The sequence below is a fragment of the Physeter macrocephalus genome, chromosome 4 (genome assembly GCF_002837175.3).
Source record: "Physeter macrocephalus isolate SW-GA chromosome 4, ASM283717v5, whole genome shotgun sequence".
Classification (NCBI taxonomy): Eukaryota; Metazoa; Chordata; class Mammalia; order Artiodactyla; family Physeteridae; genus Physeter; species Physeter macrocephalus.
The window spans coordinates 127,563,001-127,582,277 of NC_041217.1; the positions used below are offsets into that span (position 1 = coordinate 127,563,001).

A 19,277-nucleotide genomic window follows, 5' to 3' on the forward strand; every position below is an offset into this window, starting at 1 on the left:
GAAAGTTACAGCCAGAGGAGCCCTTGGAGATTAATCAGTCCAGGCCTCCCACTTTTGCACCTCAGAAATCTGAGACCCAGAGAGATGAAATCACTTGCCAAAGGTCACATAGTTATTAGGAACAGCAATCTAGGTGGCCTAACTTACGGAAAAGGCTTTTCATGGTCGAACCGGGCATTAATCTACATCACAAAGCAAGCCTGCTCATCTTGAGTCAAATGAAACAAGCAAACAAATGCACGCTCCACAAATATTAGGGTTCCTTCTCCTTTTCTTTCTTGTTTTTCTTTCTTCCTTTTTTATCTTTTTTACCCCCCTCCCCGCAAAACCCTGATTTTCTTTGCTGCTCTTGCCATCCTTCTCATGCTTTGCCAGACTCTCCAGGATTCAGGGTGCATTGCTAGAGAGCCTCCCAGAAACAGGATAGAGCAGTGGCCCTCAAACTTTAGGGTGCAGAGAATCACCTGCAGAGTTTATTAAGACACACTGCTGAACCTTACTTCCAGGGTTTCTGATTCAGTCTGCTTGGGGTGGCTTGAGAGTTTGCATTTCTAACTAGTGCCACGTGGTGCTGATGCTGTTGATCTGGGGGCCACATTCCAGAGCCATTGGTATAGAGGGCCGTCTGCCCCCCCAAAGAGCAAGCAGGATATTAGCAGTGAGCAAGAGAGTGGCACTCCAGGCCAATGGGTCTCAAACATGGACGCCATTTGATCACTTGGGGAGCTACTGAGAATATGATTCCCTTCCCCATCCCTGGAGGGTCTATTTCAGGGTATCTGGGACAAGGCGTGAGAATCTGTAACTTTACTATTGCTCTGTGAATTCTGGCAAGGTTGGGGAGGAAGCCAGGTTCTAAATGGCCTGCAAAAGGGTTGAAAAGGAAGGGTTTCCCTACTGGTGTGGCCACAAAATTACTTTCCTAGATTTAAAGTATTCCAAACCCATTTTTGGTAGAATCTGTAACTTTACTATTGCTCTGTGAATTCTGATGCACAGGCAAGGTTGGGGAGGAAGCCAGGTTCTAAATGGCCTGCAAAAGGGTTGAAAAGGAAGGGTTTCCCTACTGGTGTGGCCACAAAATTACTTTCCTAGATTTAAAGTATTCCAAACCCATTTTTGGTCCCTTAGGTGTCATATAGCTTCAAGGTAAAAATATCTTATTGTTGCAGGGTCTGATGGACAGGGGTTATATTTATCACTCATTTACTAGCTGGGTGATTCTAGGCAAGGTACTTTTAAACTCTCTGTGGCATGAAATTTTCACGTATGATGTAGGGGAGGAAATTTTCTCTACCCTTCTAGGTTCTTTTGGCTGGTCTATTAATTAAATTGACATAAGACAGATTAACAGGTGACAAACAAATTTAACTACATACTTCAGGGAGCCCCATAAGAATATGAGACCCAAGGGCAAGTCAAGCAGTTGAGACTTATCTGTCATCCTGAGCTAAGGAATGGAACAGGAGCCTAGGGCCTCAAAGCTTAGGAGGGTCATTCACCAGACAATGAGAAAAGCAGATGATTTGTAATTAGATGTTTGCCCTGCCATACAGATGGGTCATTCAGATAAAAGTTATCTCTGATATTAGCTCTCTCTCTCTTTCAGCCAGGCCCCCAACTACAATTATTTTAGGTAGTTGAAGGAGAGGTAAAAGTTTTTTCTTCAATCTGCTGGGTCTTGATTGCCTTCAGCTCGAAATAATCCACGTGCCAAAGTGGCATATTTTGGGATCACACATTCTGCTCTCCTGCGGTGACAAGCAAAGGGAAATTGCCATCCAATGTGTGCTTTTCTCTGCTAGGCACTGTGCTGCTAGGTACTGTGCTGGGTACTTCTTAGCTTCCATTGAGGGTATCATCATCTCACTTTAAGGATAAGGAAACTGAAGCTCAGAGAAGTTAAGAAATATTCTGAAGCACACGTGGCTTATAACAGCAAGGTCAGGGTTCAAAGCTAAGTCTTTCTGAATCCAAAGTGCATTTTCTTTGTACTATCCCATCTGCTGATAACACCTGCACTAATACTGACGGCTGTTTTTCAGAAATATTAAGAGATTAAATTCCAAACTCCTTAGCCTGGCATTCAAAGTCTGCTCTTTGGCCTCAACATATGCTTTTATATGTCAACCACTCAGTAAATACTTATTGAATGGAAAAATGAATGAATGAATGAATGAGGGAAAGAACTAACTCATATTTTGCCAAGGCCAAACTTGATCACTTCCTTTTTCTTGAACATGTGCTATTCCTTTCCTGACGCTGCTCGGGCCGTTCCTCTGTGAAGGAAGCTTTCCTCTCACAAATCTGCACATTTAAGTATCACCTCCATTCTATAACATTGCCAGTTATGGTAAGAAATATACATATATATTTGGCCTTTGGCCATTGCCAGTTATGGTAAGAAATATACATATATATTTGGCCTTTGGCTCCATTTTTGGCACAGAGCTCCTAAAATCCTTGGAGCTTCCTAAGTGAGGAAAGCAATCAAGGTGTCTTTTGCTATGTTAATGAGGTGACTTTTGGACCAGCAACTACGTAACCTAAGGAGGGGGTTGCCAGGGGACCCAACCATGTGATTAGAGAGTTTGAACTTTAGGCCCACCCTGAACCTCTGGGGAGGGGAGAGAGCCTGGAGATTGAGTTCAGTCACCAATGGCCAATGATTTAATCAATCATGCCTTTGTAACAAAGCCTTCATAAAAATTCAAAAAGACTGCGTTGGTGAACACGTGGAGATTCAGAGAGAGTGATGCACTTGGAGAGCGTGAAAGCTCTGCGCTCCTTCCCCCGGCACCCTCTTCTTTGCTCTCTGCATCTCTTCCATCTGGCTGCTCCTGAGTCATATCCTTTTATAGTAAACCAGTGATCTAGTAAGTAAAATGTTTCTCTGGGTTCTGTGAGCCCCTCTAGCAAGTTCATTGAACCCAAGGAAGGGCTCGTGGGAACCTCCAACCTATAGCCAGTGGGTCAGAAGCCCCGGCAAGAGCCTGGGCTTTCCACTGGTGTCCCCAGTGTGTGTAGTGGGAGAGGGGTGTGCGGCGGAGGTGCAGTCTTGTAGGACTGAGTACTTAACCCACGGGATCTGACGCTATCTCCAAGTTAATAATGTCAGAACTGAATTGAATTATAGGACACCCAGCTGGTGTCAGAGAATTGCTTGGATGTGTGAGGAAAAAAAAAACCCATTATCAGAATCATACCTTCAAAGGTCAAATGCCATCTTCTCCAAAGAATGTTGTTGTAGGGAGGAAAACTTGCTACCCAAAATGCTCTTGGCATATGGATTATTTCAAGCTGAAAATGCCCGAAAGACTGAGGAAGAAACTTTGACCTTTCCCTTAACAGCCTAAAAGAATGTAAATAGAGGAAGGGAGCTCTGACCACAGATAAGTATAGTATGAACAAGGTATGGTAGACAGGGAGGAACCCAGCAAAGTCTGTTTGTTAAAATTCCATTCTGTGTGCCATTGTCTCTCTCCACATGGTCTGGCAAACATTTATTTACCAAACATTTGCTTTTCCACTTCCACGTCAATTGCCTTCCTTCCTTTTCAAGTCCCAAATCCCTATCCCACAATATCCTCTTTGGTCTTTAGCTGAAAATGGTGTTTAAGGTGAGGATTTCACCCACTTTGTCCAGTTACTTAGTTTTCCTGGGCCTCTCCCATGTATATATGCTATTAAACTTCTGTTTGACTTTCTCCTACTAATCTGTCTCATGTCCACTTAATTCTTAGACCAGCCAGAAGAACCTAACAAGAAAACAGGAAACTTTCTTCCTTCCCGAAAAGGAAGCTAAAAAATGATTCCTCCTCTAATCTCGCATGATGCTTCATTTGTACCTTCAGGGTTATTTCCTCATGTTACTACTCATATGGCCATGGACTATCCCCACCCCTAATCTATGACCCATTGATGGTGGACTCCAGTTCTGACCCCTTTCATGTGCCCTCTGCAGGACCTACCAGCTTGCCTCGCGTAAGGTAGGAACTCCATAAATATTGGTAAACTGTCGATTGAATGAACCACTGATGTGAAAATGATTTGAGAAGCCAAATACCATATGAATGTTTTATCTGGTTTCCTTTTCCTCTATAGTCTTGGTTTTACATACTCCTCACTGTTCCTCAGACTCAGAATATGTTTGTGGTGCTGGGCCCTTTGCACATATTTTGTTCATCTGACCACTTTTCTCCTCCTCTTTAAGCGGCAAACTCCTTCACATGTTCTAGGACTGCACTCTGGCATCACCTCAGAGGGTCCTTCCGTCCTGTGACTAGTCACTGGGCTACCTATACTTTCCTATGTCCCACCCTAGTGCTGACCTTACTGCATTACAATTCCCATTCTCTTGTCTGTCTCAACTAGGCTGTGAGAAATTTAAACAAAGATTGAATCTCATTCATCTTTGTAACCTTGTAATTGGCAAAGTATTTGGTACCATATAGGTAGTCAATAGCTGTTGATTAGATTGATAATATATTTTTAAATACTTTTATTTTAACTATCTTCCGGAGTTCCAAAGAAGACTTATGTGAAAAGAGACATAGAACCAAGAGACCCTCAATATTGGAAATCTCTGCTTTCTTAATAGCACAGCGACACATAGCACCTGATCCTCCCAATGACTTCTTTTTTTTGTTTTGTTTTGTTTTTTTTTGGCGGTACGTGGGCCTCTCACTGTTGTGGCTTCTCCCATTGTGGAGCACAGGCTCCGGACGCGCAGGCTCAGCGGCCATGGCTCACGGGCCCAGCCGCTCCGCGGCATGTGGGATCTTCCCGGACCGGGGCACGAACCCGTGTCCCCTGCATCGGCAGGCGGACTCTCAACCACTGCGCCACCAGGGAAGCCCTGAAAATATAACTTTTATTTAGAGTTGTTAATTCGGGTGAACATCTGTGTGTGTAAGTTTTGGAAAGGCAAGGAGTACATTTATAAATGTTCATCACTTTTTCTCAAGAGCTGGTGCAAAGAAGAAGCTCGATACATTTTAAATGAATGAATGACATCTGGAGGCTGCATTATTGCTTGTGGGGCATGAGAGTACCAATGAGAAAACTGTGATGAATGTCAGAAGAAAATGGCACTGGTTGCCCATTACGAGTCCAAAGGTCCCTAACTTACAGAAGAATCATAAGTTCTATGCCTGGGTTGTAAAGATGGTGATATTAATAGGGAGGATAATATGGCCACAGCAGTTAATACTTTCCAGCCCTGAATAACACAGTGGAAAAAGAGCTGGACTATGAATAAGAAGACAGGAATTCTAATCCTAGTTCTGGCACCTTCTAACCATATAGCCCTGGGCAACTCACTGAACTTCTCAGCTTCTTCCTCACCTGGGGAGAACAGGCAGCTCAACATTTTCTGCTAATTTACAAAGTGCCAGATCCTGTGTGAGAGGTTTTACATATATTTCCTCCCTTACTCTGAGGAAATTTGGCTGGGTTCTCTCCAGCTCTGAATGCTCAAGATTTTTATTATTCTCAGCTAATTTAAATCCCATGCCAAAGGACACAAGGCAATGAAAGACTGAAAAAAAAAAGCAGTGGTTATTAATTCTTTCTCAAAGATTTCATACATGTTCATTTAATTATACCTCGGAAGAATGTTAATACAGTGATGTTACGTGATCTCCCGGTAGCCACCGGTGATGTGTGTGATGTTAGTGACAGAGTTGGATGATGGGGACAGCTCTTTGCTACCAGCTCAATTCCCTGGTAGGTACTCTCATTCACATGTGATTTCTCCATCAGTCTGTTTAAAGTCAGTAAATGCTTTAGGGAATGCTTATCTGAATTAACAACTCTAAAGGAAAGCCATAGTTTCAGAATTCCTGGGACAAAGGATATATAGGTTTTAATCTGAAGCCAAGAAATACAAGCTCAATCAAGCATCCCTCAATAGAACATTTCAAGGAAGTGCAAGGAAATCACCTCAATAGGAACTTTGAGATTTTCACCCTTTGGGTGGTAAAGCTCAGACAGACAATGAACTGCTTTTATGCTGAGCAAAGAGCCAAAAGATAAAGGAAATCTTGACTTATGAGAATTATAGTTCTATGTGGGAGTTCCTTTTCATATAAAAACAACACATTATCCAAATGTTTCATGAAAACCATTCCAAGGACATAATTATTGCTTAAATGTTACATTCAAGGCAAGGAGTAGCACTTTGGAACCCAAGTCAAATATCCCAGAAAACAACTTCTGAGTTCCATGAATCTTACAGTTTCAGTTGTTGAGATAAGTGAATATCTGGGTTGGGGTGGGAGGGGGAATGCTCTTAGCATGGTGGATCCATTCCTGACAGATATTCTTGTCTTCAGTTGTCTTTATTTGTTTGAGGGTATTGACTATCTAGGAATAGAATAGAGTGCATTAAATGGACCCTCAGTTTTCCAACCTGCCCCTGCCAGTCTGCTCCATCATTCACTTCTTAGCCCGAGCTAGACCAAGGCAATCTCAACTCCCTTTGGTGAAGCTCTAGTGGTGGACATGTTGGTTTTAAGGAAGTACTTGAACTCAGTAGGAGGATCAACTCTGTACAGATATGGGTATGGATTTGGAAATGATCATTAGATGCAACTATTCTACTGCTGGTCTATTATGTTTGCTGAGTGTGGTTTGGACCAGAGGTGACACAAACAGCCATGATTTGGAGGGTGGTCCTCAGCCAGAGTGTGAGAATTGGCTCTGGGTGAGCTCTCTATATGGCAACTATGGTCTTAGGGCACTCTGTATATGGCAACTATGGAGGTTTATGTGGCTCAAAACCCCCAAGGCTATGGAAAAATCTGATCTCGAGAAAGTAGCTTCAGCTGACAGCCTATAATAAGCAGGGTTAGGCTGAATTCCCCGATGCTTTAACAGAGGAAGGACCTCTGAGCCCATGCCAACAAACCAGTAACTGAAAACACCCCAACACATCACCACTGGCACCCCTTCTCCCTGGAGCTGTGCAGTGTAGTGGCCTTGAGACCTGCTATGTTAAAGAAGCCTTTGGGATGTATCCTTATTAATCTCTTCCTCCTCAATTCCTACCTCCATCATCTTGGTCCAGGGTTTTACGCTTCATATTTTAATTCCTGAAACGCTCTCCTAGCTCATGTCTCTGCCTCAGGCTCTCTGACCTTCAGCTATTCCATAAGTTCTTCCTAAATGACTCTGTTCCAAAGCCTTCAGAGATTTCATCCCATAACCCGGAAGACTGAATAGATACAGTAAATGGAAAGATGTGAGATAGTAGAACATACATATATTGTTCTCTACCCTTGCTTCCTGACACAGAGCTCCTAAAATTCCCTGTAGTTTCCTAAGTAATAAGAGCACTAGAGCATCTTTTGTTCTAATGAGGTGACTCTGGTGGGGTCCCGGATTTCTCCTGCATGGGGGCTGGTCCCCAGAGACAACAAGCCATGATTAGAAGCTTAGAATTTTCAGCCCTACCCCTCATCCTCCAGAAAAGAGAGAGGGGCTAGAAATGGAGTTAATAATTGATCATGCCTATGTGAAGAAGCCTTCAGCAAATCCTAACAATACAGGGTTCAGAGAGCTTCTAGGCTGGTAAACACAACCACACCAGGAGGGTGATGCACCCCAACTCCAAGGGGAAGAAACTCCTGCACTCAGGACCCTCTCAGACTCTGCCCTCTTCATCTGGCTGTTCACCTGTATCCTTTATCATATCCTTTAATGAACTGGTAAACATGAGTAAATGTTTCCTTGGGTTCTGTGGGCTGCTCAAACAAATTAATGAAATTAATTAAGGGGGGTGTCGTTGGAATCTTATAGTTGGTGGGTCACAAGCAAAGATGATCACTTGAGCTTACAACTGGTGTCTGAAGTGGGGAGGGAGGCGGTGGGCAATCTTGTGGGACTGAGCCCTTAACCTGTGGGATCTGATGCTATGTCAGAAAGCATCAGGATTGAGTTAAACTGTGGGACACCCAGCTGGTGTCGGACATTTTCTTGCTGTTGTGAGGGGAAAACCTCCATGTATTTGGTGACCAGAAGTGTCAGAAGTGAAGTGTTTTGTGTGACTAGTAAAGAAGACTCACTGGGAAGACAAACGCGGGAGGAAAGAACTGGGTTTTTCCCTACAGAAGAAGGAAAAGAAACTGGGTTTTCCTTACAAAAGAGCACTGCAAGAGAATCAGGATACTATGTTTCAACACTGGCTCTGCTCATCCCCTCAGAAGTGAGCTGTTTTTGCATTAGTCATTTAATCTCCCTGAGCTCTGTTTCCTTGTCCATAGTGTGGTGGCAACACGTGGGTCATAAACATCATTTGCGGTGATGATAACTGTGATAATGGATGTGAAAACTCCAAAGGATTACACTGTTTCTGGATTCAGCAAGAGAAACATAACTATCACTGATAATAACTCACATTTATTGAGCACCTACTACTATGTGCTAGATGCTGTTATAAATGCTTTACAAATATTAACTCATTTCATCCTCAGAACAACCCTATTTTATAGATTGGGAAACTGAGGTCTGGAGAGGTGAAATAACTTGCCCAAGTCACATAATTTTCAGTTGGTAGAATTGAGTTATGAAGCCAATAAATAAGGCCCCAGAGGCCATATCCTGTAGAGAAAAAAAAAGATGGAAAAATGGAAAGGATCACTTCCGAAAAAATAATTTTTGAAACATTTGGTGGTCTTTCTCTAACAATTAGTAATTCAGAGATGTATATGCATGATGAATACTTATGGAGCACACACTATGTGTCAGGCATTCTGCTAATTCTTAGAAAGTCAAGGAAAAGTAAATGTAAATTTCAAGGGTCCTTACGGGGACACACAGTCTAGTGGTCGTGGCAGAGATCCATACATGATTTGCAGAGTGCTCTGGGGCCACTGGGGGGCGCTCAACCAGGCTTGGCAGGGTCAGGGGAAGCATCCTGGTGAAGGTAACACAAATGAGTGTTATAAAAGACAAGCAGGATTCAGTGAGGCAATCACTGGCAGGTGGAGAGAGACATTTTAGGAAGCGAGAACAGTAAGTCCATAATTAGGATGGAGAATAGAACATGCAGGGAACAACCAGGCCACAACTGTTAGGATGTGATTCCATGTGGCCAGAGACCTGGTCTGACTGTACACCTCTGTAGGCCCTGGCACTTCCCATCAGAATGTAAACCCTGAAAGGGCAGAGAATTGTCTGTTTTGGTCACTATTATGTCACCAGTGCCTGGTACAAGGTGGTGCTCAATACATATTTGTTAAGTACACACATATACGTGTGGATGAATAGTACACTAAATAAATACTTGTTGAGTGAATTATTTAACAATAAACAGGGAGCACCACTGCAAATGAGGCTGGGCAAGCCTCTAGCTTTCCTGTATACTGCATCCAATATAGACCCAATCAACTATCAATCAAAGTACCCTGAGCTGGATCATGCAGTGCCTTGGGGCCAAGCACACGCATTTAAACTTTATCGTAATGCTCAGAGTGAACCACTGAAGTGACTCAAGCTGGAGAGTGACATGGCCAAACAGCAAGTGAGAAAGAGGGCTCTGGTGGCAGTTCGGAGAACAGTTTAGAGGAGGAGAGACCAACGATAGGAAAACTCCATGGGGCTATGTGGGACTCTCTCACAGGAAGCTCCGGGAAAAGGGATAGAACAGTGAACAGAAAAGTTAGCTTTCAAAGCAGGGTTTACTCTCGCTTTTAACAACTCCACACAATAAAAATTTGGATAAAAGCAAAGTAGAGGGTCAATGAATAATTTCACAAAGACTGGAGAGACAGGGTGTCCTATAGTGAACACGAGCTGAGAAAAATCAGGAGATTTAGGATTTGGCCCTGGTGCATCTTTAGCCTATGGTGTGGTTGTTAGCAACTTGCTGGATTTCTGAGGGCCTGATTTCTCCTTCTGTAAAACAAAGAGGCTGAGTCATTTCTCAAAGTTCTCCTCTGGCCCTACCATCCCAGGATCATTGATTCTATGACCTTCTGATCCCTGTGATGAGTTTTAAATTGTTGGATAGTGAACTGCATAGCACTTAGACCCACAGATTGAAATGATTTCGGAGGAGAAAATTACTGCAGTGTTATTAAGTTCAAACCTTTCATTTAACAGATGAGGAGACCAATGTTCAGCCCTGTTAGTTGAAATGGCCAAGTTTATGTAGCTCGTTATGGGCAGAAGAGAAGATAATCCCAGTCTTATCATCAAGTTACATGAACCTGTTTATATATTATCAAAAAATAGGCAACCTGGACCTGAACTTTTGGTACGTGTAATTTTAAGTTTGAATTCTCTGAACTCGTTAATAGTTTATTCCAAAAGAATTTTAATAGAATTTACGGCCTTTACTGATGAGTATTCAAGTAGTAAATACAAAGGTAAAACAAAAGAACCCATCTCATCTGTTGAACTCCTGTCTACTAATGTTAAAGGCACAAAGATATTAAGATCTGGACTAATTTCTAACATCTTACCAGTTCTAAAATACTATGGTGATCCATCCTACTTTAAATTTTATCATGTATCCTAACCTAGCTAGGAGGGCAAATTTCCATGCATTAGTGTTGGGTTGTGGGTTTTTTTAGTGCTGTTCAGGGTTTCGCCTTTATGGAAAGGATTTATAACGCCACAAAAAGTGCATGCTTACTTGTTGGATGTTCCATGGAGGTTTGTCAGTACAGTGAAGTTGTTTCTCACACTTCGCAAGCTGGCAAGGACCTAGAAGGAAAATGTTTCCACTGTTAGGAATGGTTAGGAACAAAAGGAGAGGAATGGGCAGGTTTAGAGGTTACACTTAGTAACTACACCTGGAGACAGAGTGAGAATGAGCCAGGCCAGCATGATACATACCTGGGCAAAAGGCGTTACAATCAAGTCATCGCCATGTCTGGTGAAAAGATAGAAAAGAAACATTTTTTAAATGCATTTGAATTATAACTGTGTCATATAAGCTGTAATATGAAACTTCATCAGTGTTAGCAACACAAATGTTATACAAATTCTTCCACCTGGATATAAGGCAGGACTGATTTAGGTGCAGATGGGGATTTCAGGAACTTGAAAGAAAAAAACCCACCAGGTTCATGGCTCCTGGATTTACAGTGGCTATACATAAAAACACTTGCAAGTAAGCATATATCTTCAGGGTATTTTCCCATTAAACAGCAGACCCAGAGTACTGTAATTCAGAGCAATTTGTGGATTTTGGTTGCCAGAGCCAGGAAATTCAAAAGGAGGGCTGCTCAAAGGCACACGTAGAGTTGGAAAAAAATGGCCTAACAGTCTGGATAAAGGTTAACTTTGGATTTCCTGGCTTTTGTTGATTTGAACCACAGCCTTAATGCCATTTAAACACAGATTTCTGTCTGGGAATCCCATTACTTTTTGTTTTTAAGACAACTTTTTTCTTAAAGTACCCAAGGAAAAGCTTTTAAGGGGGTGTAGTGTAGGGACTGAACCTACTATTATATCATTGTCTCTCATTTTGTCCCAAAGATCTGATTAAGCTGAACCTAGTGGTACATAAATCTGTACGTAGGAGTAGTCAAAAGTGTGTTTTCAGAAGTGCACTCTCTCTCTGGCACATGCTTTGATACCTCTTCTTAAATCCACATTCAGCAGGTCTCCATTAAAACCATTAGCAGACAGGCTGGCCTGAGCTGCAGACACACAATCAGGGTAATTCGCTATCACAGTGTAAATCATAACAGTCGCACAGAAGGTGGTGGACAATGAGTTTCCTTCACTGTCTGATCATCTTCTCTGCCTTCACGATCGCCACACATATATGGCACCTTATTCGCTAACTACGGGAGTGCAACCAATGGTTATTAAACACCTGCCCAGTACCAGGCATTAGGTGAGGCCTAGGGATCCAGGGTTGGATAACACCTACATCCTTGGGAGCTTCTTCTCTAGCATGGGCTTTTACTTTGGGGTATTATTTAATACAATATTATCCTTTCTACCTTGGTCTTTAGCTAGAAGTCCCCCTTCAATTTCATTAAACTTCCTGTGCATCTGATTTGTACAGTGACTAAGTGACTATAAAAAGAACACTGACAAGAGTAAGCATTCTTTGAGTGATTACCATCTGTCAGCCCCTGCATGAAATCTCATTTAATTCTTGTAACAAGAACTGGGGCAACGACTCTTATTCCCATTTTATAGATAATATCAACGCTCAGAGCAGGTAAGCAACCGCTTAACTAGCACACAGCGAATAAATGAAAGAACTAAGACTGATTCCAAAAATCTATGCTTTTAAACATTATGTTTCCTGTTTTATGACGACCCTGCATAGTTGATTGAATTATACAGAATTCATGAGCCCCACAAGTTAAAACAGAGGAGACAAAAAAATGTCCAAAACACTGCAGTAAATATTATAAATACAGAATGAGAAATACAAACAATTGATACCTAATGGGGTGCAAAGGAGATGTGATCATTACAGATTAGACATAGTAGAAAAGGCTTGATTGAATGAGTGGTATTTGAGATGAACCTTGAAGGGCAGGCTTTAAAAGGCACGGATGGTAGGTGCTACTAATGAGAACAATGCAAGAACCGAGGCATTGAAATGGGAAAGTCCTGAACATGGAGATGCTTGGTGGCTGTTTAGAGCTGAGCAGTGACAGACATTTGTAGCGGATAAGACTCAAAGGTCCCCCACACCCACATTATGGACATTGTGGACAACGGTTGTGGAGCTGGTGCTCAACTCAGTAAAAGAAATGAGCCAGTGAAGGTTTTTAGTGAGATAGGCAAACAGAAAAGTGCTTTAGAAAGTATTGGGTTGGCCAAAAAGTTCATCCGTTTTTTGTTTTTTTTTTTTTTTTTTTGGCTGCGTTGAGTCTTCGTTGCTGCATGGGTTTTCCCTAGTTGCGGCGAGCGGGGGCTACTCTTTGTTGCGGTGCACGGGCTTCACATTGCGGTGGCTTCTCTTGTTGCGGAGCATGGGCTCTAGGCGCGCGGGCTTCAGTAGTTGTGGCTCGCGGGCTCTAGAGCGCAGGCTCAGTAGTTGTGGCGCACGGGCTTAGCTGCTCCGCGGCACATGGGATCTTCCCGGACTAGGGATCGAACCCGTGTCCCCTGCATTGGCAGGTGTATTCTTAACCACTGAGCCACCAGGGAAGTCCCAGGTTTTTCCATAATATCTTATGGAAAAACCTGAACAAACTTTTGGGCCAACCCAATAAAATGCTATGGATACAAGAGATGGATGGAAGAGAGGACAGAGCCAGGAAGATGGGTTAGGGGGATATCGCCATCATTCTGATGAGAAGACATTGGTGAGGCAGAGGAAGAAACAGGAAAAGACAACTGGAAGAGACCCTGAACGTCTTGCCAAGGACTTGGCATTGAATTGGATAAGGGGTCATAAAGAAATACTATTTTCAGTTTTAAAAATGGGTATCTGGGAAAATAGTGAAGTCGTGAGTAGAAGTTAAAAAGTGAGGAGGAGTTGGAGGAGACATGTCACTTTCTCACATGTTGAGTTTTAAGATATTTGTTGATATCCTGGTGGAAACAGCAAGTGGGAAGACTGAAATATGGGGGTTAGAGCTAGAGATTTAGGAGGTACCTACAACAGTGGGGCCCCTTAAAGCAATGGCAGGGAGTGGCTTCCTGGGGTGGGGTGTATATATATAGAGAGAGTCAAAGGAAGAACCTCAGGGCTCTTTTAAGAGAGGAACAGTTGTGATAAATGCAGGGTGGTGAGCTATTACAAGAACTACCCCTTCCCAAGCTATATTTTGGAGATGGGTGAAATATCTTTCTATTCGTTCAGATTTCTGCTGTGAAGTTCACATTGTTCAGAAGACATCAGGGTGAGCTGGGTATAAAGTGATAGTGTTAGACTTAAGTAGGTCATCTATGGCTCCTGGATTTCTGGAGTCTACATGTCCAACAAAAGTTAGATAATACAAGCAAATCTCATACATATGTAGTACCTAAAGCTGATGCATTGTTGCATGAGTGGAGAGTTACTAAAACTGTACAAACTAATGATTAAACAGAGGTTAAAAGAGAAAACACATTAAGAGAGGGCTCGGTGTCAAAATGACTATTATTATGAAAGTTTTGAAGTTTAGGAGAGCAGAACACTCAGAGGCAAGAGACGAATTTTCAGATCCCCAGCAATGGGTTCCTTAAAGAATTTGAGCTGTAAAAGCTAATGCTGTATATCAGACAGTAGCTGCTGGAGAAATGATCAGATAATTCATAGATAACTCATAGCAAGTTGAAGAAACAAAAGAAAAAAACTTCTATTTGAGTATAGCCAGATTATTTATAAAACCGTTCTAAATTTTTAAAATCATAATTTGGTACATTAATAATAAAATGCATGAATGTAACAAAACACTTGATTGGTTATGAAAACTGATGTACTTCTTAGCTGTCCAAACCACTAGAGCGGACAGTACCTCTCAGGAACGAGGCCAGATATTCAGAACCGTGGCACGAGCACCATCTAGTGACAAAACTAGCACATTACAATTTTGTAGGATAATTGGAGATCAGAACTCTGTGGGTCTTAGAATCGAGTGTAGGTCTGCTCTCAACAATGAATGCTTTTCTAGGAAGCAAAAATGCTGCTTCCTACTGCTACACTCTGGGTTTTATTAATTTTAACTTCTTCTGTTTCATGACTACACGTACTTTTCTTGTAATACTAATTTTCATCTGCCTTAGAGAGAGACATATACTATTGTAGTTAAGAGCACAGCTTTTGGAGCCAGACAGCATTGGTTTGTTTCTCAGTTGCACTATTACTACCTATGAGACATTAGGCAACCTCTCTATGCCTCACTTTCTTCATCTGTAAAATGGGGTGTTGTGAGAATTAAATAAGTTATTATATATGTACAACTCTTACAACAGTGCTAGGCACATAAAGGCACTTTTGTTAGTTATAGTTATTTGTATTAGTAGTAGGTATCATTATTTCATTATAGTAGGTATCATGTCTATCTTCCCAGCTGGTGAGAACTTCTTTAGGGTAGTCATTTCTGCCCCCATTACAATCAAGAGAACTAATAATTATATTGTACTTTACAGTTTACAAAGCATTTTCATGTCCCTTATTTCACGTGGTAAGAGTATGTTCTTGACCCTGGGGAATGGTGCAAGCACCTATCTTGTTGGTCAAGCCTGAAAACTTCTTTTCCCTCATCCCACAGTCAACCACCAACATCTGCTTATCCTAACTTGCAAATATTTATTAATCGTCCACTGGATCTGTTCTAATGTAGATCCCCATCCTTTAAGATGCAGATTACCAAAGCAGCTTCCCATTTGGCTCTTGGAAACATCTTTAGGCTTGTCCACCCTCCAAACTGTTCTTTAGACTGAAATCAGAGTTATCTTTCAAAACCATTCATCTGATTATGTATTTTCCTGTTTTAAAGCCTTTAGTAGCGCCCCACTGCTTATCTGCAGCATAAATGCCAACTCCTCACATAGGCCCTTCGGGATGAGGGAACTGCTTACTTCTCTGGCTTCGTCTCTCACCACTTCCTCATCCTCTCACGTTCTCTGCCTGAGCCATATTGAGCTGTGGCTCCCCCAAATGTTCTTGACAACAAGAGAGTTAGTGAGCACATAGCCCTTCCTCCTGCACACCTTTCTGCCTGGCTAACTCCTTTAGCTTAGCTGTAACCCCTCGAAGCAGGCTGCTCGCCTTGCCTGGCCAGATCTCTCAAAGTCCAGTGCATCCCTTTCCATGGACATTGCCCTTTTCCGAAGGTATTACAACTGCCTGTTGACTTACTGATCTTTTAGCTCCCCTGAAGACAAAGAAAATGTCTCATTTGTTTGCAAAGTGCCTAAAGGTAAGTAAATTTTTGTTAAAAGAAAGGATGTATATAATCTTCATAACAGCTGGAAAGGCAGGCAGAGCAGAGATTCGTATCATTATTTTTATTTTTCATCATTATTTAGAGTTTGTTTATGTACTGGATAACCATATGGTTTAATCATCTAGACTCCCTGGATTTAAGCCGTGATTCCCCATTTACTGGGCAGGTTACTTAACCTCTCTGCGCTTCAATGTCCTCATCTTTAAGACAAGAAAATTACAGTACCAACTACATTGGGGTTATAGGGATTAAATGAGTTAAAATATGTAAAGGACTTTAAATAGTATATAGGAAATGCTTAATAAACGTGTGCTTTTATTTACAGGTAATTTAGACACTACGAAAAATACTCAATGACTTAAAGCCATGGTGCTAGTAAGTATGATGGCTGTAACTCAAGTCTTAGACACCACATTGTACTTTTTTGGTAGTCCATCAATAAACAGGTCTTAAATTTAAGTGGGTTCTTATTTCTGCTTTTCTTCTTGGTTCTCAGATCTCATTTCCCTTGATCGCTCTCTCTAGAGACTACTTACTTCTCATACAAATGGTGGCTTTAAAAAGTTCCTTGTCTGTGTAAGACTACAAATGGGATGACCAAATGAAGGAAACATGGATCTTGCCTCCCTGTGGCTTTACTGGTGGATAATTAAAACTTGGTCCTGTCCAGGGTGGTTCCTGCCACAGTTTGGGGCAATCTAATTGGCCTCACCAGTTTCCGGTACTTTATGTTCCCATTGGGAAATCTGTACCTTGGTATACAAAGACATTACGTTAAAGATGACTACAGCACAGGAACAAAACAGAAACCAATAAATTATTGCCACATCTAGGAAAGCATGTGAAATTTCCTTTTGGGATCCAATGGCGATCTTGTTTTCTTTACTAGAAAGCATTATTTCAGTCTCTCTTTTGTTGCTGTATGATAAAGCCACTTTTAATTTTCCATTCACTTTTTAACTCAATATCTTTTTCACTCATTCTCCCTGCCTATATGTTTCCTCCTGAAAGAGCTCAGATGAGAAATTTTAAAAAGCTAGTGTTGTCTCTACTGTTAAGATTTAATGCTGAGGAATTATGCAAAGTTCTCTACCTCTTGTGTAAATTCATGACTGTTCTGTTCTGGAAAGAGGGGCTCCTGAGCGGGGAACATGCTGCAGCCCCCATCCAGCGGCCTTCACATCAAGACTCCAAACCTATTACTGTCCTTCTTTTTCTTGGCTTTATGGGTAGAAGGCAGGAGAAGCAGTAAGAGGTTCAGGGGCTGCTGTTCCTCTATTTCAAATCATCCTGAAGAGTAATAATCGGGTGAAATAGCTTTGAGAGCATTACTTCAAGTTAGCTCAAAATACCTGTGTAAAACTGGATTTTCCAACATGGTCCTGATAAAACGAAATTTCAGAAGAATCTGGATATTCAAGTTCTACTTCTTGTTGTGTTGAGAAATATAAATTCCTAAACTGACAAGCACATGAAAGTTTTACTCTCATGCTGAAATATTTGCAAAACAAAATTCTGGGCTATTTTTATTCACTCAAAGCTTTTAATATATCTTGTTATCAGTATCTTTGATAGGATGAGATCATGTTTACAACTGTGTTTTCTTGGGAAGGACTATTCTTTATTATGAAAGTGTGCCCTTACTATTTTTGTAAGTTCTGGTTTGTTTTCTTTTTAACATCTTTATCGGAGTATAATTGCTTTACAGTGCTGTGTTGGTTTCTGCTGTATAACAAAGTGAATCAGTTATACATATACATATATACCCATATCCCCTCCCTCTTGCTTCTCCCTCCCACCCTCTCTATCCCAACCCTCTAGGTAGTCATAAATCACAGAGCTGATCTTCCCGTGCTATACGGCTGCTTCGCAGTAGCTATCTATTTTACATTTGGTAGTATGTATAAGTCCATGCCACTCTCTCACTTCGTCCCAGCTTACCCTTCCCCCTCCCCGTGTCCTCAAGTCCATTCTCTACATCTGCATCTTTATTCCTGTCCTGGCCCTAGGTTCTTCAGAACCATATATATATATATATATATATTTTTTTTTTTCCTCTGGGGGATTCCATATATATGTGTTAGCATACAGTACTTGTTTTTCTCTTTCTGACTTACTTCACTCTGTATGACAGACTCTAGGTCCATGCACCTCACTACAAATAACTCAATTTCGTTTCTTTTTATGGCTGAAAAATATTCCATTATATATATGTGCCACATCTTCTTTACCCATTCATGGGTCGATGGATACTTAGGTTGCTTCCATGTCCTGGCAATTGGAAATAGTGCTGCAATGAACATTGTGGTACATGACTCTTTGAATTATAGATTTTTCAGAGTATATGCCCAGTAGTGGGATTACTGGGTCGTATGGTAGTTCTATTTTTAGTTTTTTAAGGAACCTCCATACTGTTCTCCATAGTGGCTGTATCAATTTACATTCCCACCAACAGTGCAAGAGGGTTACCTTTTCTCCACACCCTCTCCAGCAATTATTGTTTGTGGATTTTTTGATGATGGCCATTCTGACTGGTGTGAGGTGATACCTCATTGTAGTTTTGATTTGCATTTATCTAATGATTAGTGATGTTGAGCATCCTTTCATGTGTATGTTGGCAATCTGTATATTTTCTTTGGAGAAATGTCTATTTAGGTCTCCTGCCCATTTTTGGATTGGGTTGTTTTTTTAATATTGAGCTGCATAAGCTGCTTGTAAATTTTGGAGATTAATTCTTTGTCCGTTGCTTTGTTTGCAAATGCTTTCTCCCATTCTGAGGGTTGTCTTTTAGTCTTGTTTATGGTTTCCTTTGCTGTGCAAAAGCTTTTAAGTTTCATTAGGTCCCATGTGAATATTTTTGATTTTATTTCCATTTCTCTAGGAGGTGGGTCAAAAAGGATCTTGCTGTAATTTATGTCACAGAGTGTTCTTCCTATGCTGTCCTCTAAGAGTTTCATACCGTCTGACCTTATATTTTGGTCTTTAATCCATTTGGAGTTTATTTTTCTGTGTGGTGTTAGGGAGTGTGCTAATTTCATTCTTTTACATGTAGCTGTCCAGTTTTCCCAGCACCACTTATTGAAGGGGCTGTCTATTCTTCACTGTATATTCTTGCCTCCTTTATCAAAAATAAGGTGACCATATGTGCGTGGGTTTATCTCTGGGCTTTCTATCCTGTTCCATTGATCTATATTTTTGTTTTTGTGCCATTACCATACTGTCTTGATTACTGTAGCTTTGTAGTATAGTCTGAAGTCAGGGAGCCTGATTCCTCCAGCTCTGTTTTTCTTTCTCAAGATTGCTTTGGCTATTGGGGATCTTTTGTGTTTCCATGCAAATTGTGAAATTTTTTGTTCTAGTTCTGTGAAAAATGTCAGTGGTAGTTTGAAAGGGATTGCATTGAATCTGTAGATTGCTTTG

At 41.4% G+C, this 19,277-nt stretch overlaps 1 protein-coding gene across 1 annotated transcript in view; it reads right to left on the reverse strand.

Annotated features, from left to right (window-relative positions):
• Positions 1-19,277, reverse strand: part of PDE4B (phosphodiesterase 4B) — a 489,372-nt gene that overhangs the window by 105,329 nt on the left and 364,766 nt on the right. The window contains exons 4-5 of the mRNA XM_024119649.3: positions 10,843-10,879; positions 10,640-10,710 (exon numbers count right to left, since the gene is read on the reverse strand). Coding sequence (XP_023975417.1) covers positions 10,640-10,710; positions 10,843-10,879 — 108 coding nt within the window. The remainder of the gene's footprint in view (positions 1-10,639; positions 10,711-10,842; positions 10,880-19,277) is intronic.